At 45.1% G+C, this 22,643-nt stretch overlaps 1 protein-coding gene across 1 annotated transcript in view; it reads left to right on the forward strand.

Moving 5' to 3' along the window:
- The window catches only part of CSMD2 (CUB and Sushi multiple domains 2), a 1,651,801-nt gene that overhangs the window by 642,501 nt on the left and 986,657 nt on the right, over positions 1–22,643 (forward strand). The window contains exon 5 of the mRNA XM_086956548.1: positions 21,805–22,012. Within this exon, the coding sequence (XP_086812674.1) occupies positions 21,805–22,012 (208 nt within the window). The remainder of the gene's footprint in view (positions 1–21,804; positions 22,013–22,643) is intronic.

Raw genomic sequence — 22,643 nt, forward strand, 5'->3', positions numbered from 1 at the left:
CCCACCGTCACCGTCACCAGAGTTCATGAACTCAACAGATTGCCAGCTTCGTCTAATGGTTCTTAAGCTCCATTCATTCTTTTCTCATTTCTCTGGTCATTGAGTCAGCCTATGCTTGCATGTAGCACCCATGCACTGTGTTCTCCTGTTGTTCAGTCTGACAAAACATTAGAGAGCTCACTCATACTGGGGGTTTTAGGAGCATATGTTGGGGCTAAATTCACCCTGATCGCTACAAATGTTCAGCTACAGATGAAAAAGTATATTTATTCCAAAATGTGCAGCCTGTATTTCTCTAAGACGTTTTGCTGCTCAGTTTGAGATACTGAATTTTATGTATCTCAAAGAGTCATGTAGAAGACAGTTTACATTTGACTTTCTGTCACTTAGGCACATTGAGGCCTATTCACAAAGCTAAACTTGGTCATACATATAGGGAAGTCACAAAGAAATTCCTATCAATTGTAAATCCATTTCCGGGACAGAGATCTCCACCATGAGGAAGAAATGGATGGCAGGGGGTGGGGGCAGGAGTTGCACACTGAGCGCCGAGGGCTAGCCAGCAGGGACAGCTAAATGGACCACATGGGACAGGCAAGAGGGGACAAGGGCAGGCACATGGACAAAGAGGAGTGGGGGGGCAATCCGACCATGGAGGGCATAACATAACATGCATTTGTAAAGCGCATGTTCATCCAAGGGTATCTTCGCATATAATAACAGATGTTTCTTACTACGCAACTCAATGCCATTTTATCTACCTCAGAAGGATGAAAGGCTGAGTGAATCCGCCGGTATTTGAATTGGTGACCATGAGGTCAAACAAAGGCCACTACAGTGGATGCATTAGTCCACTAAGCCACCAGACCAAGGTAAATCAAGGGAGATGCTTGTGAAGCCTTTGTGCCCCTGAGATTCCAGAACAGGAGGCAAGCTCAGTTTCAAGCCCTTGGGGATCTTTTCTTCAAGCAGGTGAAAAAGCAAACAGCAAAGTCCTTCTTCTCCTTTCCTTGGCAGCAAGCAGCCACTGCAGGCCAACCCCAGACAGCAAACAGCACAGGGGCAGTATTCCTCCTCAGGTTCCTCTTGATTCCCAGAAGTGATCTAAAAGTCTGGGGTCTGGGTCCTCCTTTTTATACACACAAATCCTTTGTTCCTTTGTTCTCTGAAGGCAGAGAGTGTCTGTACCCAGCCAAAACCAGTTCTGCCCTCACTGGTGCAGTTCCTGACAGGAGGTAGAGACAGCATTGTTGAAGGCAGATCAAGTCTAGGCAGGTGAAAGGAAATCTCCTTCCCCCAAATTCAGCCCAGCCCTGACTCTTTAGACTGCCAGAGGGGCAGCCGTCTCCCAAGCTCCTGTCACTCACAAGCCAGACATACAATACACAAACCTAGCAGAGGCCCACCGGAGGGTTAGGCAAGAAAATACCCACTTTCTAAAAGTGGTATTTACAAACACAGAATGTAAAAATCACCCTCACTAAAAGATGCACTTTAACATTCTGAGTTCAGGCATCCTAAATGTTATTTTCCTATCTTGTTCCTAGGGCCAGTTATGTTTATAAGATGTTATAAACTAACTGCCCATTCTTGCCTATGGGAACAGATAGCTTTGCAATAGTGAAAAACGAAATTGGCAGTATTTAACTATCAGGACATGCCACACACATCAGGGCATGTCCTACCTTTCATATAAAATGCACCCTGCCCTCAGGGGTGCATGGGCCTAACGTAGGAGTGACTAACATGTAGAAAAGGGAAGGGTTAGGGACTGGCAAGTGTGTGCACTTGCCAAGTCAACGTGGCAGTCCCTGACTGCACACAGGCTCTGCAATGGCAGGCCTGAGTCACATTTTACAGGCGGCTTCTGTGGGTGGCACAATCAGTGTTGCAAGCCCACTAGCAGCATTTGATTTACAGACCCTGGGCACTGCACTGTACTAGGGTCTGACAAGTTAATCAAATACCAATCATGGAGTCACTAATCCATAACAAAAATTTACAACAGGGAGCATTTGCACTTTGGCACTGAACAGCAGTGGCAAAGTGCCCAAAGCATCTAGACCAGCAAAAACAGATGAGGCAACAGCAAAAAATGGAAGGGAGACCCACGCCAATGGTGGCAAGTTTAACAAGTATGATGATAAAAGCTTAGCTTATGTTAAAAAAAACTCCAGAAATTCACAAAAAAACAAAGGGAACATAGTGTTACAATTAGGTGTTATAATGAGTTAAAACAAATGCTTAGGGGGGACAAGGCTAGCGACCGCCGGGCATGGTCGCTCTCTGAAGCGGCTCCGTAACCCTTGCCCAAAAATCCATCATCATCAGCACATGCCTTGAGGTAGATTCCCCTTTGAGGTCGAGAATCGCCTCCTAACCCGTTTCACAACTAGCGCGCTGATCATATCTCGAGCAGAGCCATCGCAAACACTACAAGCAGAGGCTGACTCGGAAAGCTCAGAATCCTCAAGATGACGGCCTGAAGAACTACTGTTGCCGATTGCGGCTGCAGTTTTGGTGGAGGAGACCTAGAAGCAGTGGAACATGCCTAATCAAACTGCAGACCTGTCGGGAACCTCCGGGTACAGTTTGAGGAGGCGGAGGGTTCATGCACAACTGAGCACATAGGTGGATCACTCAAGAAAGTGGTCCAGGAGTGGCGGAGACGGAGTCGACCAGCGAACAGGGAGAGGTCTGCAGTGCCATGGTCTGCCCGTGCTGTCGCCGAGTCCTCAATAGATCCAGATCGTCCCTCAGGAGTCAACCGACGCCGCAGGTGAGGAGGGCAGACGCGGTGCCGGGGGAGAAATAGACGTGCCTTGGGGCTGCCTCAGTCTGCTGCAACGGGCTGTGAGGTGCTGCGCGGAAGGCGGGAATTGAGGCCCCGGCGTAGAGGCCTGCTCAAGAGGCAGCAATTAACTGATTGCCCCGTCCCTTACTGTGTATCCTGGAAAAGCAGCTGAAGCCTGGGGGGGCGCCATACCCAATGTTGTAACCCTGGTGCCCCTCACATTGTATAAGCATACTCCTCAGTGTGACACTTGTGTGGGAAGCGCACTGACTTCTGGTTTCCCCGAAGTTTGAGACCCATGCTCCGTGACCTACAGACAGCTACGCCACATCATCCCTAATTCTACATTGCTACGGGGGCAAACTCTGCAACGGGCTGCCAGCCTCTCTTCCCATCTATTGAACTGTGGCCACAGCAGCATTGCCAGGGAGGTTACTTTCTGACCTCCGCGTGAGGCACCCCAGGAATTTGATACCATATACAGAGAGGAGCACTTCGCCCTGAATTAACAGACCTCGCCACTTACCAAGGGTGAGAATATAGAGGCTCCCTCCGGCGCGGCTGACTGGGGAAGTGTCCTGCTCACTGCCTGCTGTACGGACTGACACCCGTCGCGTCATACAGGCCACGGACATAGTGCTCACCGAGGGGGGCTGAATCCTCCTGCTGCCAGGAATCGAGCCTACTCCATCCATCTTGGCTGGCTCACCTGGAACACCGACAGGCCGACGGAGGACAAATCTTTTTCTCCGTACAGGCAGTGGCAAATACCGGTGAGTCACTCACATATCCTCACACCCCCCCTATCTCCTGTAGGCTCAAGATGGCAACAAATAGAGGTCTAAAATCCCAAACACAGAAGCAGCTGGCGAAGTTCGCCTGGTCCAAGTAGGTTGACGACCCAGACGCAACTTCAGGAGAAGACAGAGCTTTGCAACCTCGCCCCCCCGGCCAAGACTCTTACCCTAGAAGATGTCATGGAGGAAATAGCTGGTATTCGGACCTCGCTGGAGACTCGAATAGGCTCAGTAAACATAGAGGTGACCCTCTTAAGAGCCGACCTCAAGAAAATGGACTCCAGAGTCAATGATGTAGAAACCACAACAAAAGCCCTTGTGTCTGACACCGCTGCTCTACAACAACAAGTAACCCAGTTACAAGACAACCAGAAAAGGATGGGGGAGCTCCTGGATGATTATGAAGGGAGGGCACGGTGGAACAACATCCACATCCTGGGAGTACCTGGAAGATCAGAGGGACAAGCTGTGGACCTCTTTGTAGAGGACCTGGTCATCAACAAACTCCAACCTAAACACCTCTCTAGCTACTTTTCCATCGAGAGGGCCCACAGAGTCCCTGGGGGGCGCTCAAGGCCTGGGGCACCCCAGGACCTATAATTGCTAGAGTCTTTAACTTCAGAGACCAGGCCGTAATCTTACAGATGGAGCAGGCTGGCCCACCGGTAACTGTGGACAATGCAAATATCACCTTCTTCCCGGACTTTACTGTTAAGGTCCAAGCGCATAGAAGCAGCTTTACAGTGGTCAAAAAGCCTTATGTGATAAAGACATCAAATACTCCATGATGTTCCCTGCCAAACTTTGAGTGGAATCTGAGAGGAAAATGTATTTTTCCGCCCCCGAAGGCAGCATGGGAATGGATGTAGGGCTGGCGTCGAGTGGGAAAGCAGCCAGTCGTCCACAACAATAAAGGACACAACACCAACCAACGAGCTGCCTTGGTCTCTAAAGAACACCACTCAGGAGAAGACCCAGATGGTAAGCGCTGAACTCACTAGCTGGCTCAACTTGTCTTCAAAGGAGCACCCATAGGTCATAACTGAACTACAGGCCTATAAAAACTGACTCCCTGGGGAAAGGCTGGACATATCACCGACGAAACTTTCCTCCTGCGAAGTCTAGGCCTCACATGCCATATACCGACTCGTAAGGATCACTGTCTAGAGGAACGGACTGAAAATGCAAGCTTAAGTATACTATGATCATTCTATGCTGCATGAGCGGGGTAAAGGTGGTTAACCAGGTTCCCGACTCATGACGGGGTGGGCGACAGGCACTCTGCCTTGTTGAAAAGTGGATAGTTGGAATTCCACTGGCAGGGGGCAGGGAGGGAGATAAGGGGTAGGGGTGGGGGGGCAGTTGGGGTTGTCTATGTTATCATTGTTTCTACACAGAGCGTCCATGTGAACTCAATTTCACAATTTTTAAGCGTTAGGCTGCAAATATTCTATGTACACTGGGGAGGGAGGCATGGAGAAAGCTTTGGCAGCACAGTTACACCGACTTGGTCTTCTGGATTGGGTTGGCAGGTGAGTTATCCACACTTGTGTTGCATTCCCCCCTTGCTTTACACCAATACCCACCATGACAGATATGAAAGGTATTAAGTAGGGCTGGGCGTAGTTTGCAAAGTATCACTATGCGTAGCTACGCAAAGTGCACTTCGCACTACGTGAGCTATGCGTAGCACTACGCGAACTGCTTATTACCCTGTTCGCAGTGTGCAAGATGCCGTTTTCAATGATTGCACAGTGCGGACAAGTATCCGGCACTGTGCAATCATTGAAAACAGCATCTTGCACAGTGCGAGCTATAGTTTTCTGCTGTTCAACTAGATATTTACTCGAGTAGCAGCTTTCTCAACGCGGACTGGTAGTTTCTCATCGCGAGCGGTCGCGGGCATACGCGACCACTCGCAATGAGAAACCTGACCTCCCCGCATTGAGAATCTTGCCGGGAGGTTTATTTTCCACGCTCACAATCAGCAACTTGATGATGCTGATCGCGAACGAGGAAAAAGTCTCGCCGGGATGTCATTTTGCTTGCTCGCGGTCGCCAACTTGGCGTTGAGGACCGCGAGCAAGCAAAAAATGACCGCTGCATTACGCTACTCGTGTTTACACTGTGCTACGTGCAGTTCGCGTAGTTTGAAGTAGCACAAACTTGGCAAACTACGCGAGCGAAGCGTAGTGCTTTGCCCAGGGTTAGTATTAAGCTGTCTGTGATGATGTGGAATGTAAATGGCCTGGGGAATAAGATCAAAAGAGGGGTGGTCTTACAATACATTAAGAGGCAATCAATTGATCTGATGTTAATACAAGAAACACATCTGGTGGGAAATAGTTGCAAGGCTCTTAATAGATGGGGATACACACTATTAGCCCATGCAGGATTCACCTCAGGCTCCAGGGGAATGGGGATCCTTGTCCATAAAAATCTTGAGATCACGCCCATCCGTGTTTGGACAGACCCACAGGCTAGATTTGCAGTTTTAGAGGCATTGTGGGAGGGCAAGTCACTTAATGCAATATCACTATATCTTCAGTCGTCGCTGGGTAGATCAGCACTGAAAGACCTGGGTAAAATTCTTCTAGATCTTCCCCCAGGTACCCTCTTAGTGGGTGGGGACTTCAATATGATAATGAACGATAGGCTCGATAGACAACCCCAGAAACCAACTCCCCGCAGCAGTACACACTTGGCAGACTTCACCCACGTGATGGGTCTGGAAGACATCTGGCGCACACTGAATCCCACCACTGTCTATTTCACACACTATTCCAATGCACATAAAAGTATGTCTCGCATTGACTACTTTTTCACTTCACTTGCAGACATAGGCCAATTTCGACATCCCCAGGGACTTCCGAGGGGTATCTCAGATCATTCCTCTCTCACAGTGGAGATTATCTTTCATAAACACACAACCTGAGGCCCTATAATTATTAACCCATGGCTCCTTCAGATCCCAGACATCAGAGAGGACCTTGCGGAACACATAGACTACTACTTCGCTGAAAACATCGGCTCAGTCGACTCTGCAAACACTGTTTGGGAGGCCTATAATGCAGTCATCAAGGGACACGCACTGGAAAGTGTGGACATCTCAGAAATAAAAAAAAACAACTGACACATCTAGAAAGTGACCTGCTCCTGTTAGAAACGGAGCATAACAACTCTACCTCCGACGATACAGCCCGCACCCCCCGGAACAAGCAACTAGAATATAATGCCCTTGCGACTGAAAATTCTCGGGCTAGGCTTCTCCACATCTGCCACAGAGTGTACAAACTTGGTGAGAGAGCTGGGAAGATGCTGGGTTGGCTCGAGCAGCGCGACCAGGCAGCCAGATGGGTACCTGAACTCATACTGGGCGATGGGAGATGGATAAAAGATCCCCAAGAGGTGGCTGAAACATTCGCTGACCATCTAGAGGGGGTATATACCTCCAGGACAGTCACTTCCTCAGATGACTCGCGTCATCTTCTGGGGGAAATGACTCTACCCACGCTCTCAGACAGTGACAGGGAAGTTCTAGATGCCGACATAACAGCAGATGAAATCTGTAAATCCATATTCGCTATTAATTCGGGGAAAGCAATGGGACCTAATGAGATACCAATTGAGTTTCTTAGGGGCATGGCCCTCAAAGTTGCCCCGCACCTTAAAAATATGTACGAGGAGAGCCTAGTGCAGGGAGTTCTCCCCTTAGATCAAAGACTAGCTTCTATTGTCATCATACACAATCCTGGCAAACCTGCGACTGGCTGTAGCTCCTATAGGCCCATATCCCTTATATGCTCAGAAGCAAAAGTGTTGGCCAAACTTCTTGCATCCCGCCTGATCACAGTTCTCCCCTCGCTGGTTGATGACGACCAGTTGGGGTTCATACGAGGCAGTACCACCACCCTAAACATCTGTTGTGTCCTCAAAGTTCTTGTCAGGCAACCATATTTAATAGAAGACGCTGCCATATTGTCGCTAGACGCCCCCATGGCGTTTGATTCTATAGACTGACCCTATCTGTTTGGGGTATTGGTGAGGCTTGGTTTCGGCCCTCGGTTTCAAAAATGGGTGACGTTGCTGTACACTGCACTCTTGGGACAGGTCAGAGTGAACAATCATACATCATGTACTTTCGCCCTAGGAAGGGGGACCAGGCAGGTGTGTCCCCGATCCCTCCTGTTATTCGCGCTGACTCTCGAGCCCTTACCGCACTGGGTAAGATGAGATGTCTAGATACGTTGACTGCGCTGGAGCGAAGATACAGAAGATAAAATCTCACTTTATGCTGACGATATTTTGATTGATTTGGCATCCCCGAACACATCAATGAACAGTCTGCTTCACGTCATTACAAATTTTGGTAAATATTCCGGGTATACCATCAACTGGTCTAAGTCGGCACTGTACGTATTGCACGGCCAACTGCCTCGCCTACCCCATGGATATGCGATTGAGGTTGCCACTAGTGGCTTCAAATAATTGGGAATCTACATCACAACTGACCCAAAGGCATTTTACGATCAAAATCTTCTGGACTCCCTTAGATGGCTACAGAAGCATGTCAAGCACTGGAGGTCACTGCCCCTGTTTCTCCTGGGAAGGGCTGCCCTCTTTAAAATGTTTGCACTCCCTCGATTCTTATACGTGCTCCAGAACTACCCATTCCCAGTCACCAACACCTACTTTACTGCCATTGAAGTAGAGGTCCGTACCTTGTTATGGGATGGGGAGCACCTCGCATTGCCCTCCAGAAGCTGACAAAAGGATGGTATGATGGGGGAATTGCCCTTCCAGATTGTGCCTCTATTACTGGGCTACACAACTAATAGCCACTAACCAATGGATTCATGGCTCCCCATCTAACCCAGCATTTCATTTGGAACGCTATCAAACGGGACGGGAGGGTTCCCTGGGAGCCCTATATGGTAAGGCCCGAAAAGGTAGCTACCTGGGGCCTATCTCGCAAACAGTAACTGTCTGGCACCAGGTCACCAAACACCTGGGATGGAAGGGCAGATTCACTAAAGCCACACCCCTCTGGTCCTCTCACCGATTCGGTCAACTTTGTCACCATAAAGGATTTGATAAATGGGATACCATTGGTACTACTAATATAGGTAACTTATTACACAAGGGCAAACTTCTCACCTTCAAAGAATGGAAAACCAAACACGCACTTGCACCGGGTGAAATTTTTAGGTATTTACAAATTAGACACGCCCTTCACACAAACATACCGGATTATCCTCCCTGCTGGACTCTTCCCCTTTAGAGGACCGACTACTTTCAGAACCACTCTCAACAAAGGCAATCTCTTACACATATCGAAAACTCTGCAACAAAATACCTGACTCCTTTCAGATGCTTTGGTAAAAATGCAAAAAGATGTAGGGCCACTGGACCAGGATGCCTGGCAGACCGCATTAATATCCCCCCCAGGAGAAACAGCGATAAGCCACCGCTTTCACCTTATTCAATTAAAAATCCTACACAGGACCTATCTTTGAGGGGTGCGGCTGGCTAGAATAGGCAATCGGGCAGACGCACTCTGCCTTAAATAGTGTGGGAAGAATGGCACCTTTTATCATATTTTGTGGTACTGTCCAGAGGTTCGCCCTTTATGGAATAACGCGACCAAAAAAAGAAGGATATACTGGGCAAACAGCTGCAATTATAGCCGCAGTTAGGAATATTGAATATATTTTTAACCTACTGACTTGCCAGATATTGAGCAACAATGGGTGGCATTGGGGTACTTGTTTGTTAAAAGGGCCATAGCTATGATCTGGGGATCAGATAAACGACCCTCGATGATTGGATGGATCGATGCATGATTGCGGAAAAATAGGTCTACAAATTACGAGGCTGTTCCAAGAAGTGGTACAAAAAGTGGGGAGGGTGGGAACGCCTTCAGGGGGGAGATATGTACGTCACCGACAGAAGACATGGCAATGCTCAGACGAACTGAACACTAATCCTCCAAATTTTTACTTTATGCAACATATGCCTATCGATGTATTATTACGTACCACGCTTTGAAGTGTAATATGATGTTGCAATATTGACTCTGTGGTCTAAAGTTAATAAAATTGTTAATAAATAAAACGAATGCTTAAAAAACAGGAACACTGATATCAGTCAGTTATAGTTCAGTGAAATAACTATAACTTGGGTCACCGCCATGCATTGCTTGTGACTTCACATGTTACATCACTCATGACAAGTTCAATTACATCATTAATGGTAGCACGGATGACATATCAAATTACATCATTGATGGCATCTATGACATCACTGATGACATTACCCAACCTACTGCTCCTCAATTTACTGTGTAAGCCAGTACTGTCTTTCAAATCTGCAACAATAGCACAGAATCACGAAAAGACTAATTATATGAAGATATGTGCTTGTCTAAAATAATTATGCTGAAACTTACTCTGGCTGCACAAAAGCATTGGTATGTAAAAAGATCCCACTATGCACATTTTTAACAACATACAAAGCTCTTTATGAAGATCCACTTTCTCTGCACACCCAGGTGTCATTAGATGGCCAAACACCTACTACGCACAGACTTCACCCTATAAGCAACTATTCACAGCTTGGCTAATATCTCTAAACATACAAGTCTTACTAGATAGCTCCACTTCTTTTAAGCATAGTCTTCTTCCAGTGCAGAACTCTTTACTGAGATGTCACTACCTACACACACACTCCCCATTAGCTCCCTAAGCCCCTTCTGCACACTGCCTTTACCCTGTAGACGATTCAAAAAGGGGGTGGTGATGAACAGAGTGTCTGAATTAAGCAGACCACTCTTACCCAGTCAAGAGATCAGGGCTTGATCCATCACCGTTATTTAGCTCACTGCATCACCCCAGTTCAGAACCTGGCTATATGCAAATTAGTCTGACCCAGTGCCTCATGGGAACAGGGCAGACCAAACTACCAAGCCAATTCTTCACTGGAAAGGAGACAAGCTTCCGGGGACCGGTTTCTTGTATTTCAGCCGTTGTCGGCCCGGCTTGCTTGAATCCTGGTGGTGCAGTGAGCAAGGGGCTCATGTCTGAGTATACCCTGCCATACTTGTGGTGGCCAAAAACGATTCAAAAAGGGGGTGGTGATGAACAGAGTGTCTGAATTAAGCAGACCACTCTTACCCAGTCAAGAGATCAGGGCTTGATCCATCACCGTTATTTAGCTCACTGCATCACCCCAGTTCAGAACCTGGCTATATGCAAATCAGTCTGACACAGTGCCTCATGGGAAGCTTGTTTCCTTCCCAGTATAAGAATCGGCTTGGTAGTTTGGTCTGCCCTGTTCCCATGATGCACTGGGCCAGGGTCAGACTAATTTGCATATAGCCAAGTTCTGAGCTGGGATGGTGCAGTGAGCTAAAAAACGGTGATGGATCAAGCCCTGATATTTGGACTGGGTAAGAGTGGTCTGCTTAATTCAGACACTCTGTTCATCACCACCCCCTTTTCTGAATCTTTACCCTGTAGACAGCTGTTTCAGGAGAGCCTGCTCCGACCAGACAACCAAGCCCCATTATGTGACTAACCCCCTGCTATGCAGAGCCTTTACCATGTACACAGCACTTGACAGGGGGCCCACTCCTTCCAGACGCCCAAGCCCCATGAAATGATCAAACCCCTACTATGCAAAGCCTTCGCACTTGCACAACTCTTCACAGATAGTGAAATCTCTTCACATAGCTAACGCCATTCGTCTGATAAACCCTTAGACACACAGACTTCTCTTTGTACAAAACTCTTAACAGAAACTACACACTCTTTAACAGCCAGCCTCTTTAGAAGGCCAAAAATGTTGCAAAACTTCACACTTATTACCAGTACGAATGGTTTAGAAATTGAGCAAAAGATGGAGCTTATAATTACTTTTTGTGTGATAAGTGTATAGCAATGTCATCCGTGATGTCATTAATGATGTAATTGACCATGTCATGAGTGATGTAATAAATGAGGTCATTAGCAGTGATTGTCGGGCGTACTGAATAGTTAGCTCACTGAACTTTTAACTGGCTAATTTCAGTGTTTTTATCGTTTTTGGTTTGTTTTGTAACACATTTTAGCACTTAAGTATAACTTTACTTTAACTTTTTTTCAGTGAAAATATATAAATATATATATAATATTTCCATCAAGGGCCCCTGAAGACATAATTAATCATGAGGCCAAATGCCTGGTTTTTAAATTTCACCAAAACACCAAGGTGGTAATATGGGGCCATTTTACAGGATGGGTGACGGTACAACGCGTACCGTCACAACGCGTGCTGTTACAACGCGTCCCTTACAACGCAAGTCGTTACCACGACTTGCGTTGGGGGCGCGGATATCGAATAGTATAATTTACTATTCTAACACCAGTCCCCATGGACACTAGGGAAGGTGTTGGAATAGTAAATTTACTATTTTTAATCTTCTAGCGCCCTCCAGCACAAGTCGTGGTAACGACTTGCGTTGTTACGGACGCGTCGTAACAGCACCGCGTTGAAACATCCGCGTTGTAACGGATGTTTCCCCATTTGGGATGTTACTCATATATTGTTTTTTTAATTAACTTTTATTTTAGGGTGGTTAGCATGAAAGAGCTGTTTTCCTAAAAATGAAATCATCAGTAGGCACTTACTGGAATTAGAATGTCTAGGTTTTGTTTACTTTTCATGAATATATTTTTGATAAAATGCCCAGCGGTAATGGACAGTGAATGTATGTATTTCTGTGGCTGCAGCATTTACCACACACATATGGATCTATCACACATGACAAATAATTTGCCCAATTTGCAGATTTTACAAGAAATATTGTTTCCAGCTGAAATAGAAGGAAATGAATGCTGTGAGAGAGCGTACTGAATATTTTGAGTTCTTTTTCCCAATGACGTTCTCACATAATTTAGTCCTCCATGCCACATAATCCTAGTAGCCATGACAGTGGTGAAGCTCTGCAGAGGTGTTTGGGTGCTATGTTTGCTATCGTGACACCCATATTCCAAAGACTCTGCGTAATTAAATTCATAAAGTTCTCTGCGAGGTGAGTGTCTCATTTTATTTAGGCCAATAGCAGTAAGAACTAAAATTTCTCAGTGTACTGGAAGGCCCTTTGTGGCCATTATATTTGATTTGATAGTTCATCTACATCCACCAGTGGATTTGGGTGGGACAGGGAGATTGAGGGAGAAAAGGGGTCAATGACTAAAAAGGGAAAGCCATTCGAATTGTCAGGAAGAAACTCTGAAAAGGATAGATTTGATGGGCTGAGAGTCATCATTGGTGATAAATGGCTATTCGCCGTACTAGACCTCAGTGTCTCTGCTACACCATGCACATTCTGTTACATGCAATTTAAAAAACAGCATGTGGCGAATTTATGTCCGATATATCAAAATGTATCACTGTCTTGATACCGACAGACGTCTCGAATAAAAGCACTGGCGAGCTACATGACATGGTCTATTGCTAATCGTTAAGTCCTGGAGGTCAAATTAACTTGAATGGACCTCGAAAAGCCTGGGATGTAGCTAAATTCATATGACCCAAGAGATGGCTTTTACTGAAGGGACAATAAGCATGATTCAATGGTTTGATGTTGTAATTGCATTTCAGGGGTATTGGATGCATGATCTGAGGAGAGATTCTGAATCAGAAAGTAGACATCTAACATTGCATGTGGGCTAATGGTTGATGGGCGTTGGAAAGAGATTAGAAAGAAAGAGGATTTCCAGTTTAAATAAAGGATTACACATCTGTACTATTAAATTATGAATATAGATGCAATGTTCTCTATTTAATATTAGTGCAAATAAAAAGGATTGCACAAAGTCTGAGGAAATTGACAAAGATGTTGTGAAAGTCATATGAGAGTCCCAAATGTTAACATTTCCTATAGGGAAATTGGTGTCAGCAGTAGCAGCGGAAATAATGATTTAGATCAGCACCAAGTCTGGCCAGAAGTATAGTCCATACTGAAATAGTCCTTGTTTGGAAAGGTATCAAAATGTTCTGTGATTGAGGAATTTTTCATAATAAGGGCATAAAATATAATGTTAGTTTGTCTAATATCGTGATTCTTGTATTCAGAACTGAAACTTGAATTCTGAGTATGTAAGTACATTTGATACATATTTTTAGTTAGAACACTAAATTGAATCTACATATCTACTGACCCTACTGTGAACAAATGGTGCAGGAAAAAAATCACATTTAAATGCCAAGATGTGTTTAAAGAGCTCGCCATGGTCCTGAAATCCAGTGTTGGTGTGTGGTTAGGGCTAGGCTAAGGCATGCCTATCATGTCATACTTAAAATGGGCAACATCAACAACAATCTATGCATGTCCGTTACTTCAAACAACACAACATAAGCGACACAAGTGCAGACCTTACCTAGTATGTCCCATGTAGGTTTTGTGTGCACAAGATGTTGCGTGTGACACAATCTGTGGTGTTTCAGTTCCTCATCCTAAGAGTGCCTTTGCAGAACCTTCATGACCTTGAGCTAAGGGTACTAGAAACTTGGCACTGCAACATAGGGGCTGTGGAGACCAGACACTGGGAATGCTAGACCCTTCAAGGTCACCCCTCATGACTATTGAGACCATATCCTTCTCCACCCTCAGCTGAGGTTTGTTCTACAGGTTCCATAAATATCTCGAACCTGACCCACAGTGACTTTCAGTCTTGACAGAGGAATTACTTTTCAATCTGTTCTCTTTCCCGTAAGTCGTATCTTACATGCTATTCAGCTAATACTTTATTCTCTTGATGAAACATGGATTCCACTGATGGTGGCTGTGAAAGATATGTTCCATGTGATTCAACACTGCTGAGTAAACCCATTGTTAGCATGTTTACACCCTCATTATAATTTCGGCTGTACAAGCACAGTGCCTATTTCAGGTTTTCCAGCTGCTGTATCATTTTCCAGTTTTCCTCTACATTTCATTTGAGATTCATATCTCCTCCATTGGCCACTCAGCAGATCATTGTTTCAAACAAGCCATTTATTGGTTTGGTTGCCGGGTGCTGTGCCCTTCTATATGAGGTCCTTCTCCTGAGGTGAAGATGGCCTCCCTTCCATCATTTAAACAATGACAGTCCATTTGTCTTGCTGAACTAGTGGGTGTCTACAAATTGGGGGTAACAGCTCTGTAAGTTAGTGTGGTATGGTTCTCCCTTGTAGTCTGTTGCTAAGCCCTTGATGAGGCATGAAGTGACAAGGAAGTGGTGGGTGGCTGTCCTGGGCAGGACCCATGTTTCTCCAGCTGCCCTGCTGATGAATACTATTCCAGATCTCAGCTGACCCATGAATTCTCATATTCTACAAATGTGTTCATTAATTACTTTTTATTGGCACTGGGTCCACTGCTCACTCATACAAAGGTGCTCAGTGAGCCGTGTAAACAAACCCATGTGCTGGTTAAATGTCCTTATATCGATTCCTGTTGCCTGATCCCTAAACTCCTTGTTAAGAGATATATGAGCAGACTCTTACCTTCTTCCAGGAGTTTTACGGCTCCATCCACAGATAATGAAACAAATCCTCCCATCCCTTAAGGAATCCAAGTCATGACCCTCAGCTGGTTTAATGGGATGATGACCTGGACAACTTCAGGCGGTAATTCAACTTAAGTCTTTCGCTTTCTTCTTGCAACTATTAAACATGTGTTGGGACATCTCACTCCAACCAAACTTCCAGTCAGGCCTCCTTGATAGCATTGACTGTGGCTGCTTGTACCTGAGAATAGTTTGAACATTTCACCCTCAGTTTCCACACTTTGGGGCTCATAAGTTGGCTATCTTGACACCTTTTTCCTTTAGTATATGCATTTTTTCAGAGAGACTTCTCGCTGACACATTTGGCATCCCCTTGCTAGGGGAGGCCGCTGCTAAGCCCATTGATCCTGCTTGTTAATGGTGTAGCCTACTGGCTCAGAACTGTCATGTGAAAGGTCGTGATATTCTTTTTCTTGTCCCTGTTGACTCCTAGGTCCTCATTCTGAACTTTGAAGGTTGAATGTGTAACTGTCAAAATGTTTTTCATTGACAGGCCCTTGGGTCTTTCAAGAGCAATATGATAAAAAAAAAAATTCTACCAGAATTCTGCCTTACAATTTTGGCAGTTTATATTGGTTTCACGCTTTGTATATGACTCGTTACTCGCCCTTCTAGATCTCACTCAGTGCCTGTGCTAGAGAAACTGTACATTTGGAAATGCCTTTGGACATTTACAGACAACAACCATATGCTGACACTGGCTTGGTGGCCAGGAGGGATGTCTGGCTAGTATTAGCACTTCTTGCTTGGGTGTGTTACCACTAGATCGTTTCCCATCCCTACAATAGTAATGGTTTTCTTGGATCCTTCTAAAGATAACTTCCTGAATAGTGTCTGTGCGAGTACTTTATGACAAGGGACATTCATATTCTTGCTGAAAGTCTCTTTCCTATTGCAGAACTGGTTGGAGCCTCAACATTGACTTTATTTGATTCAGTCATGGAAAGCCTAAACAGGAGTCCATTGATGGGGCACAGCCTTCCTCTAGCACAATTGGAAACTGCAGGCGGGCTTCGTTTGCAAGACTGACCGATGCTTATTTGGCTCCATCTTTGTCATTTCATGTTTCTTGCCTGAAGAATGTATCTCGCCATTTGCGTTCTCTGTGATGATTCAGTAACACAGCTTTTCTCTTCCACAAGTTTGACTTTCCCACATAGCTACATGGTGCTTGTTCTTGTCAGCCCCTTTAAGGGGTCAGAATGCCTGAGCACTTGCAAAGTTGCCTGAAGTCTAGCCCTCCCCCCCTTGTTTTCAGGCTGGATCTTCCCTGTTATTTGCTTGTAAGTCTGTTTTGCAGGTATAGGGTTATCTGGTTCTCTCATTCGCCTCTATTGGCATGTGCCCTCCTTTTGCTTCCACTTAGTTGGGCTCTCATTTCATACTTCATTCCATATCTTCTGCTTTAATGGGGTGCAGGCTCATCACTTACTAGCTCCTCTCTCATCCTTGTGTCTGAGGTTCTATCAAGGGTTTTAAAAATGTAAAACGTTGCCCTTCGTAAGGAGAAGTAAAATTGTCTGACTTTGCCCGAGCCGGTGTTTCTTAGCTCCCGTGTCCTCTTTTTTGCTGCCTGAAGTCATGTGGGGGTGGTCACTGCAGAGGGTTCTTTTCCCTGCTGCCACTTAATGTTCAGTTCTGAATGACAGGAGGGAAATGGCATGGTTGCTGCCCAATGACCCATATGTTCCTATTTTCTACTTCCGGAAGTGACCAATGACCCATATGTTCCTATTTTCTACTTCCGGAAGTGACCAATGACCCATATGTTCCTATTTTCTACTTCCGGAAGTGACGGCCTGGGAATGAATCAAGGGCGGATTGGGAAGTACATGGTTTGTTGGGATACCGGTTGGCCATGCTTAGCTTTCAGCATGGGAGCAGCTCTCAGCAGTAGCAAGAACGGTTCCATTATAGCGCTGTACCTCTTTCTTCAATCCGCTGGTACTTTGTAAGTTTTCACTTCGCTAGCTGACGAAATGTAAACAAAAAATGTGCCAAGCTAAGCTTCACAACTTTATTCGTTTCTCATTCATTCACAGCTTTACAGGGTCCCATGAATGATTCCATGCTGAATTACATTTCCAGGCAAATGTTTGAAGTGTATTCGGGTCTTTTGTGATATGCCTGACTGTCTCCACCTTGGGTGCACGTGCTACCCCCTCTTCTGACTGGTTAGGGGCACCCAGACTACTTCTCATCCTATTTTATGTGTCATAAAAATAATTTCTGAACCACTTACTCCAGCCTTGAAGGGAGGGGCTACTACTATGGGCAAACAGTGCAAGAGTTACTTGCTTCACTGTAAAGAAGACCACTGCAGGTAAGTAGTTTTAAGCTTCTTTATTTTTATCCAGTAAACTCCGCTTCCCCAGAAGCAACTGCCAAGGCTACGCATTCTGTGTTCCATGCAAGGAACAGACGAGAAAAATGCGCCCACGAGAACAACAAGGAATCCCAACACCCCCCCCCCCCCCCTTCCTTCATATAAACAAAGAACAACATTTGATTAACCAAGCATGTAAAAAGAAGAGAGAAAAACATAAAAAATAAAAAATAAATACGACTAAAATCTGACATAATCCTGAAATTTAGTGGGAGGAGCCCTAGTTCTAGGAAGACATTGTCGAGGAACTATATCCCTGCTAGGTACCGGAAACCTTGAGTTCGCAACCACTGAAGGTACAACCGCACAAGGAGGACTCGTACCAAATTTACTTCTCGCAAATTACGCCATTGACTCAGGCACAATCGAAACCGCACACTTGTTCCAGATTTTCCCATTCTCCAGTACAACAACCTGATCTCTCACCTCACTCACTCTAACAGGAGCAGAAAACCAAGAAAAAGCCTTGCTCACACGAACAGGTTTCTTAATTCTCACCCAATCTCCTTGACGTACGCATTCTGTGTTCCATGCAAGGAACAGCCGAGCAACAACCTGATCTTTCACCTCACCCACTCTAACAGGAGCAGAAAACCGAGAAAAAGCCTTGCTCACACAAACAGGTTTCTTAATTCTCACCCAATCTCCTTGACGTACGCATTCTGTGTCCCATGCAAGGAACAACCGAGAATATTGCGCGCACAAGAACAACAAGGAATCCCAACAGTCACTAAAGTGCACTTATAGCGCTTGATACCCCTATCAGGAGCTAATCCAGAATTACAGCTGAAGGGAGGTTGGGAGAAGCGAGGGAAAGCAGATGAGCAGGAATGGACTGTGCTAAAAAAAAATATTTATTATCGAGGGGAAGTATGAGGAAGTGAGCAATGTAGAAAAAGTGAGGGATGTGATAAAGGAGACAAAGAAAAGGAGGGTGAGATAATGCAAGAGGGAAGCAAAACGATGACGAAGCAGTGGAAGATGAGTAGAAAGAAAGAGAATTAAGAAAGGGCAGTGTGGATAAAAGACACAATAGCTTAATGGAGTTGTTAAGGAATATCGATGGGTAATGCATCGACAGGTTAGATGCATGTGTACAAGGCCAATCCGTGGTTTCTATGGCAACACAACAAATCCTGTTACCCTCATTGATAATCACTGGTGTTTTTTAAAGCATTGCAAAGCGACAGGACTAGAAGCTAGAGTTATTTAGTAAAATAGTTTTGATTTATGGATGAGGAAAGGAGTTGGTCAAATTGTCAGCCATTTTGTGTCCATTGCAATACAACGAGGTTGCAGTCACTCTGGGCTGGTGCGGCAGATCAAAGATGGCGTCTGTGGCTGTGCATCTCAAGTAGGCCGCACCGCTGTGTACGCAGTCACTTGGCTTGTGTCATCACAGCCCTGTTTTTTACTGCAGGCAGATATTGTCAGCACATGTTGACTGTGCTCTTGGTTGAGGCCTAGTACTACTGCTAATCCCGTAGGCTGTTTGGGCTCCAGCGAGCCAACTGTAAGGCAATACTAAAGAGCTGCCGCGCATGCCACTTGTAATTCTGCACGCCTTGCGCATGCTTGTTGTTTGCCCGGCAGGAGCTCTCATGCTCTATTCTTTACCCATGTCCGTAGCAGAACCTATTGATTTTTTCTCATTGATCCCCATCCTTGTGTAATCAATTAACATCTCAAATACAAACTTTAACCTTGAGTTTCACAAATACTGTTTGAGTATCTGCAGGGGCCGTGTGACTGGCACGCTGCTGTCGAGCGGGTAGGGACTGACGCCGCCGGCGCGGGACAACCGCACTGGACGCGTGACACGTCCCTTCAGGCTTTGACACACACATTTTTTTCTGTCATGAGTTTCCCTTGACAAGGAGTCACTCACGAATGGCAGTGATGTATGGGTAATGCAAACTCAGTGAAGCGGTGTTGCATATCACTACTGCCTGTACGGTACATTGCGATGTCTCATCAAACCATGTCCTTTCCTGGTCTCCACTCGGTTTTCCTTGCTGCCTCTTTTTTTCCCCTCTGTTGTCATTCTCTTGCCCTATAACTTTTTCCCAAACAACGGGCTTGATTTATCAAAAATTTGCACTAGTGAGATGTGATGAAAAGTGATAGAAACCGGCACACTGTTGATTTGGGATGTACGGCAAAGTAGCCTGAAAGTGAAGCAAACCAACGCTAAGAGCAGCTTTAAACTACTTTGCATCAAGGGGGCGTCCCAAGGGGTTTCTGATGCAACCACCCATGGATTTTGATGAAAGCTCTAACCACATTTGCAGACTGGCCTTTACATCAAAAAGGTGAGGCTCCTTGAGGTAGGCGTAAAGTTGGAGAATAGTTTCTTTTGTCCTCCCCATTTTTCAAAGTTTGCATGTATACAAAACACATACAAAGTGGGAAAAGTTTGGAACTATGTCTAGGCACAGTATTGTTTTACTGGACGGGTACCCGTCCAGTAAAAAAACCTATGCTTGGCATCACACAGATACCCTTACACTAAGGTGCTTGTGTGTGTAGCACGAGGCAGCCCAAAGTTCACTCTTGCTGTCAGAGAGAGCAACAGGGCTTATATTAGTAGGTAAAGGGCTCTTCTGCTCTCTCCCTTTCACACAGAGCAGTACCGCAAATTTGGTTGCTGTGCTGAGTCGTATTACTTCCAAGTAAAACTGCTTTCAAATGTCAAAGTTGGGAGATGGGCAAGACTAGGGATGGCCAAAGGATGCTACCTACCCAAAGTGGGTACCAAATTAATCCTACTGGATGTGAAAATCACCGGGTCCAGGCAGAGAAACACTTGTGCTGGTTACTTTTACCCTGGTCTTTAAATCAGTTCCTTTGTCTTATACTTGGGCAACCCCCCCCCCCCCTTTCCACAGGCTCTGTCAACGGGATGAGGTGATGACCCACCGGCTCATGTTAGGAAGTGCAGTCTATGAAATTCTGCTTCAAAAGTACCTGAAACATATTGGCATTCAAATACATTGGTGGCCAAGGCCTTTGCATCAATGCATTTTAGCCTTACAAGCCCGGTAAGAAATAATAATACAAATGATGCTGTTATTAATAATGACAAATGTTCTGATTAACACTACTACGAATGCTGCAACTACTACAACTACCACTACTACTATAACATAGCCCATCCCAATGGCATTTAAGATCATTCGGTGAGAGTTGAATGTGATTGTATGTATGGTCAGTTAAAGGATTTTGGCAGAATGGATAATGTGACATTTTGCCAAATCACATTCCTTGGCATAGGAGACGAATTTGATGCTTCTAGAAGATGTTACCCGGCACTTTTTTGCTGGTAGCGCTTTGGCAGCGGGTTAATTGGCACCTTGATTGCTGCTTGAAGCACATTACATCAACATTTCGTGAATGACACTGAATTGGCAAGAGGATCTGATTGGTTCTTCTAAATTTAGCACATGTACAGATTCTAAGACTTGAAAGATTGTGACCTTCAAGGGATTTGAGAGACCAAATCGCTCTTATAGTTTGGAGAGACCTGCCTGCTTACAGAGGCCATATGCCTCCACAGAAATCCTCAGCACCTGGATACCCTCACTGGTGATTAGCTGTGCTGTACAAATCTTGTTTGATTGATCATGTTTGACACCCTTTTTCAATCTTCTGGCATAGAACAAATGAGAAACATAACGTGGCTTGGCGATACTGCAATTTCCAGCACTTTTGTTTTTCTCATCAAGTATTCCTATTGGAGTACTGTTCAAGTTTGATATATGCTGGTATGTTTTTCATGACATTACTAATTTGGAAGATACAAGGAATAGGGTTAATGCACCCAGTGTAAGTGACATAGCACCTCCAATTGTTTATGATGACCTTTAAGTTCTGCAACAGCAAAAGGCCCTTTGACATGCTGTTTTGAACCCACATAGGGTCATGGAACCCCTCTGTGGCTTGCAGTATCTGAACTATGTTGAGGTTAAATTCCTGCTTACCATGTGTTTGAAGGGGAAGTATACTGGTGTTCCCATCTGAAAGTGATTACTTATTAAAGAAATATAAAACATGCTTATTTTTGGTAATGGCAACTACTGCATAAATATGTACATTCTTCTTGCATGTATTCACTGTCGGTCAATCTGTGATCCTTGGGGCGTACAAGCAGACTCAAAGCACTAGTTATACTTCCTTGTATGCGACACATGACTCAATCTCAGGCCAAACTCTATAACTTGTGCTTTTTTCATTTAGCGGACGACGCATGTGGAGGAACCTTGCGAGGCCAGAGTGGCATCATTTCCAGCCCACACTTCCCCTCGGAGTACGGCAACAACGCAGACTGTACCTGGACCATACTGGCCGAGCCTGGGGACACCATTGCACTGGTCTTCACGGATTTCCAGCTGGAAGATGGATATGACTACTTGGAAGTCACAGGGACAGAAGGAGCTTCACTTTGGTAGGTCAATGATGTTCTTTCTCAGCTGGTTCCTGAAGCAAAAGGTCTTACATGCCCGTCTTCCCGTATCTGTACTGCCATCATAAACACCTGTGCACTTCGGCTACTCTGATCACACACTTTTGTGGGACTGTATTGGCCTAGTGAATGAGAAAAAAACACTGATCATTCGAGACCTTATGTGCTAACCGTTTGACTCGTTACTAATAGTTATTATAATTAATTCTGAGATTTGATTAAAAAAAATATTAAAATGGCATTTTGGATCTTTCAATGTACGAACTTGAGACGACTTGTTGTTTTTACATGGGATAAGCCTTGACTTTTTTTTATCTTGACTAAAGTTCCTATGATACTGACTTGTCTAGAGAAAGTGGAGTATCAAAGCCCAGCATTTGGCCAACCAGTGTATGTGACATCCTACCTTCACAATGGAGTGAACATAATGGGTTTCTCAGTAGGAAGTTATTTTTTATCAGACTTTTTAGCAGTAAAGATACATGCACAAATATATAGAGCACACGCGGCACAAGTTCAAAGTCAGTTTTAATTACTTCCGCATCTAAGAAAGAGATCATCCAAGTGTTCATCACGATGATCCACCTGTGAAAAAATTCCTCTTCATTTTGAT

Source organism: Lissotriton vulgaris, chromosome 2_1, assembly GCF_964263255.1.
Source record: "Lissotriton vulgaris chromosome 2_1, aLisVul1.2, whole genome shotgun sequence".
Lineage (NCBI taxonomy): Eukaryota > Metazoa > Chordata > Amphibia > Caudata > Salamandridae > Lissotriton > Lissotriton vulgaris.